The sequence below is a fragment of the Pan troglodytes genome, chromosome 15, assembly GCF_028858775.2.
Source record: "Pan troglodytes isolate AG18354 chromosome 15, NHGRI_mPanTro3-v2.0_pri, whole genome shotgun sequence".
Taxonomy (NCBI): domain Eukaryota; kingdom Metazoa; phylum Chordata; class Mammalia; order Primates; family Hominidae; genus Pan; species Pan troglodytes.
In genome coordinates, this window is record NC_072413.2 from 104,271,856 (window position 1) to 104,276,354 (window position 4,499).

The 4,499-nt window shown below is 45.6% G+C and overlaps 1 gene segment (V, D, J or C); it reads right to left on the bottom strand.

The window, feature by feature from the left end:
- Positions 1–1,660: 1,660 nt before the first annotated feature.
- LOC134808394 (immunoglobulin heavy variable 4-30-4-like) lies at positions 1,661–4,214 on the bottom strand. The segment is given in 4 exon segments: positions 1,661–2,572; positions 2,833–3,121; positions 3,695–4,018; positions 4,101–4,214. Coding segments are annotated over 3 exon segments (474 nt in total).
- Between the last annotated feature and the right edge of the window lie 285 nt (positions 4,215–4,499).

The following is a 4,499-nucleotide window of genomic DNA, read 5'->3' on the forward strand; positions in this document are numbered from 1 at the left end:
ACACTCATCTCATTTTCTGTAGACCTGAGTGTTGCCCATCATATTGAACCCTTATCTCGTTTTTTATTCATTATTTTTATAGTTGCTACATAGAATAACTTGTCACACTGTATTTTGGTGTGTGACTGCTGATAGCTTAAGGCTCATTCCTCCATTACCTCCTTTTTTACACACAAGGTGAATATCGGTCCAGAATCACAGGAGCTTCCTTATTTGAAGCCAGTGGGAGTTTCCTACCCTATAAACCCCTTTCTGTGAGTGGAAAGACTCAATCTGCCCCCACCACAAAACCCTGAGGCCCTCTCCTTCCCTGCTCTATCAAGCCATTTTGCACTTTCCTGAGAGAACTGCCCTGCTCTCAGCAGACACGTCTAGAATAGAGATAATTATCCCTTCCATATCCACTTGGTCTGAGGGTGTGTCACCATCCGACATCACATCCACACTAAATCTTAGTTGAGATATCTTGGCCTTTGCATGACGTCAACTACAAGTGGTGCTGGGAGCTTGGTGTCACAGCTCCTGTTAACAGGACACATCTGATTCCTGAACCAACTCTGGGACAGAACTGGACATGTGATATGGTTTGGTTCTGTGTCCCCACCCAAATCTGATCTCGAATTGGAATCGCCACAAGTCCAGGGAGGGACCTGGTGAGAGGGGATGGGCTCATGGGGGTGGTTCCTCCATGCTGTTTTCATGATTGAGGTCTCAGATTGAGGTCTCAGGAGATCTGATAATTTAAAGTGTGTGGTGGTTCTCCCCACCTCTCCTGCTGCCATGTGAGATGTCTCTTGCTTCCCCTTCACACTCTGCCTTGATTGCAAGTTTCCTGAGGCTTTTCCAGCCATGTAGAACTATGAGTCAATAACCTATTTTCTTTATAAGTTACCCAAACTCAGGTAGTTCTTTGTAGCAGTGGGAAAACAAACTAATATAACATGCCTGGAGTGGTTTAATAAACCCCCTTCACGTCATAAAATGATGTCATTATTTTGCTGTATTGTAGTGTTTTCGTAAAAACTTAGAGAAGTGCAGGCTCACTCATGTGAATATTCAGGCGTCTCTGACTTTTTATGTATTTTATCTCTGTCTGACTCCGTTTCTACCAAATTACACACGTTACAGTTAGTACTATCTTTAATGATGTTAAACTAAAAAAAGGTCTTCACATGAAGTGTTCAATTGTACAAATATTGTCATAGACATCATTATTATCAATATAGATAACAAGTCAATTATGCTCAAAATTTTCTCTTTTCTGTAATTCCTCCTGTCTACACTTTCCCTTCTATAATATTCACAGTGAACTACTGATTCTTTATGTAACTTTAGTTTTTATTCTATAGAATGTATAAAAGTGGTATCATATGTGTGTACTTTTATTTGTTTGGCTCGTTTTACTCACCGTATGAGAATTTAACCATGCTGTTGAGCGTATCCAACATTAGTATATTGTGGTCACAGTCAGTAGTATGCCAATGAATGACTTTTCCACAATTTGTTTACCAGTTAAGCTGATGATTGACATTTGGATTGTTGGCCATCTCAGTATGATAAGCAAAGCTGCTACTCAGCTTGGAGAAGTACACAGCTGAGAATCTCATGGTTCTTATACTTACAGCAGCATGAACAACAACAAAGATGGGAAAGCTGCACATTAATCAATTTTATTCAATACCTCAGGTAATGAAAGTTATAGATTTCTTTGCGTGTGGAGTGGGGGTTATGTCCATTTGTGTGAGAGAGAATAAGGGGGAAAGGGAGACAAGGAAAGAGAGGAAACCTACAAAACTGACCACAATTTATGAGATCCTCAAGTAATTACAGGGAATTAGTCCTTACTGACAAGGCCGATACAAGTTGAAGAGGAAAACTTGACACACCTACGTATGGTTATATATTTATAGAAGTATGATTTTCTAATCATACACTCATATGCAGTAGAACACATGTAGTGGAGGGTGTCTAGTGGTGAAATATGATGGTGACACAAAACCCCTCATCCAGCCCCTTTTCACCCCATCTGCACCTGCCCTGAGGCTGAGCCCAGAACCTGCTGTTTCTGAGTCCCCACAATGGTCCTGAGCCCCCTGCTGTACCGAGTCTCTTCTGGTGTCCTGATTTTCCTCGATGTTTCCTGAGAGCCCTTGGCTGACCTGAGTGCCTCTACAATGGTTTTGCGTGTGCCCTGGAATCCAGACCACCCCCTTCCATCATCGGCACTCCTGCTGTTCTGTGCACCCCTCCAGGAAGGTTTGGGTGTGAGCTCGCACCGTGGTCCCCTCACTCTGTCTCTTCTTTAAAACATGGCTGTGAGCTTGTTGCTCACATAGCTCCACTGTAAAAACAAGTGTTTTTTGGACCCGAATTTGGAGATGGTGACTGGATTCATAAGGAGTGGGTGGGAATTCTTACTCCCTTCATGACGTGTGCGCCTGATCCACTCCAGTCCTTCCCATGTGGACTCGTGGATCCAGCTCCAGCAGGAAGCACTGGTTGTGATGGAAAATCCAGAGACAGCACAGGTGAGGGAGAGGGTCTGCGAGGGCTCCACCAGGCCAACAGTGCACTAAGAAACACAGTTGTTTGTGAGCACAGATTCTGGACAGAATGTTAACATTTCCAAAGACACACATTTTAATGAGAATAAAGAGCTCACTGGTGTTCAATTTTTGATTCTGCTAGAGCAATGCAGTAGATTCCAAGGTTAGAGTCCCACAAATATATGGTCGCCATTTCCCCGCAAACTTGGCTTATTTAAAAGACCTTGCCCAGAAATTCGCCAACAGGGACATGACAAGTTTTTATATCAGAACTACTATTTTTTACCTGTTTTATGTGGAAATCTGAGAGATGTGCCTAGCCTCAGGAGGCTGATTCTCCATCCAGGGGACAGCGCTAACAGAGTTACGTGGTAGTAGTCTGTCTGGATCTTCATAAGAAGACAACAGGAGTGGGTTGCTTAAACAACAAATACTGATTTTCTTAAAATTCTGCAGTCTGAATGTTGAAGATTAGTGTGCTGGCAGGGCTGGTTCTTGGCGCGGCTTCTTCCTGGCTTGCACTGGGCCACCTTCTAGTGCACTATGTCTCCACATGGCCTCTTCTCTGCCTGCACCTGAAAAGTGAGAGGTCTCTGGTGTCTCTTCCACTTCTTATAAAGACAACACGTCTATTGCATTAGGGTCTTACAATTATGACCACATTTAACCTTAATTATTTCATTAAAATTCCAATATAGATCCGTTGAATTTAAGGTTTCATCATATGAATTTCAAAGAGGGTACAATTCAGTTGATGATACAAATCAAGAGATGGTGAGAAGCGTTAGAATATATATTTTTTAATCAATAAGTTATAATGGGCCATGCAGGAACTTGTAGGCAAGTTCCTAGTAATTGGTGAAGCTTCAACTATAGACGAAAATTTGTCTTCCTCTTTTCTTTCCTGGCACAAAAATGTGAGGAAGCAGAACCACAGATAATAAAGAAAGAGGAGCCCTGGGGACATCTGAGTGCTGGCGAGGAGGGAGACCACAGAGCAGATGAGGAAGCCCCGCCCTCCCTGCACCTGCTCCTGACCGGGCCTCTTGCTCTGTGGGCCCCGCGCGCCCCCTGCTGGTCTTGAGCAGCACCTGCGCCCGCCCCCTCCGCCTCCCTGCAGGGAGGTTTGTGTCTGGGCTCACACTCACCTCCCCTCACTGTGTCTCTCGCACAGTAATACACGGCCGTGTCTGCGGCGGTCACAGAGCTCAGCTTCAGGGAGAACTGGTTCTTGGACGTGTCTACTGATATGGTGACTCGACTCTTGAGGGATGGGTTGTAGTAGGTGCTCCCACTATAATAGATATACCCAATCCACTCCAGTCCCTTCCCGGCGGGCTGCCGGATCCAGCTCCAGTAGTAACTACCACTGCTGATGGAGCCACCAGAGACAGTGCAGGTGAGGGACAGGGTCTGTGAAGGCTTCACCAGTCCTGGGCCCGACTCCTGCAGCTGCAGCTGGGACAGGACCCCTGTGAACAGAGAGACCCACAGTGAGCCCTGGGATCAGAGGCACCTCCCATATCCCCATGTCTGGATCCCTGAGACACTCACATCTGGGAGCTGCCACCAGGAGAAGGAAGAACCACAGATGTTTCATGTTCTTGCACAGGAGGTCCAGGACTCTCAGAAAGTATTTCCCATGTGAGCTGGACCCTGAATTTAAGGAAATGTGTGGTGGTTTCCTGTGGGTGCTTAAGTAAGGATTTGCATGTGGGTGGTGCCTTTGTATGGAGAGGTGAAAAAGGAGGAGGGAGGCCCCAGTCTTTTGGGCTCGCCCTGGGAGTAGGATGCTGGCTGTGCCCTTTGAGAACTCAGTTGTCTTCTTGGGGTCTCCCCTCTCCAAGCCCAGAGTCCTCTTCTTTCAGGTGAAGAGATGTGCTGAAGGACCTGGTCTGGGAGATGAGTGTGATCATGGATCAAGGACAGATTTTGGAATATGGTCAATATTGT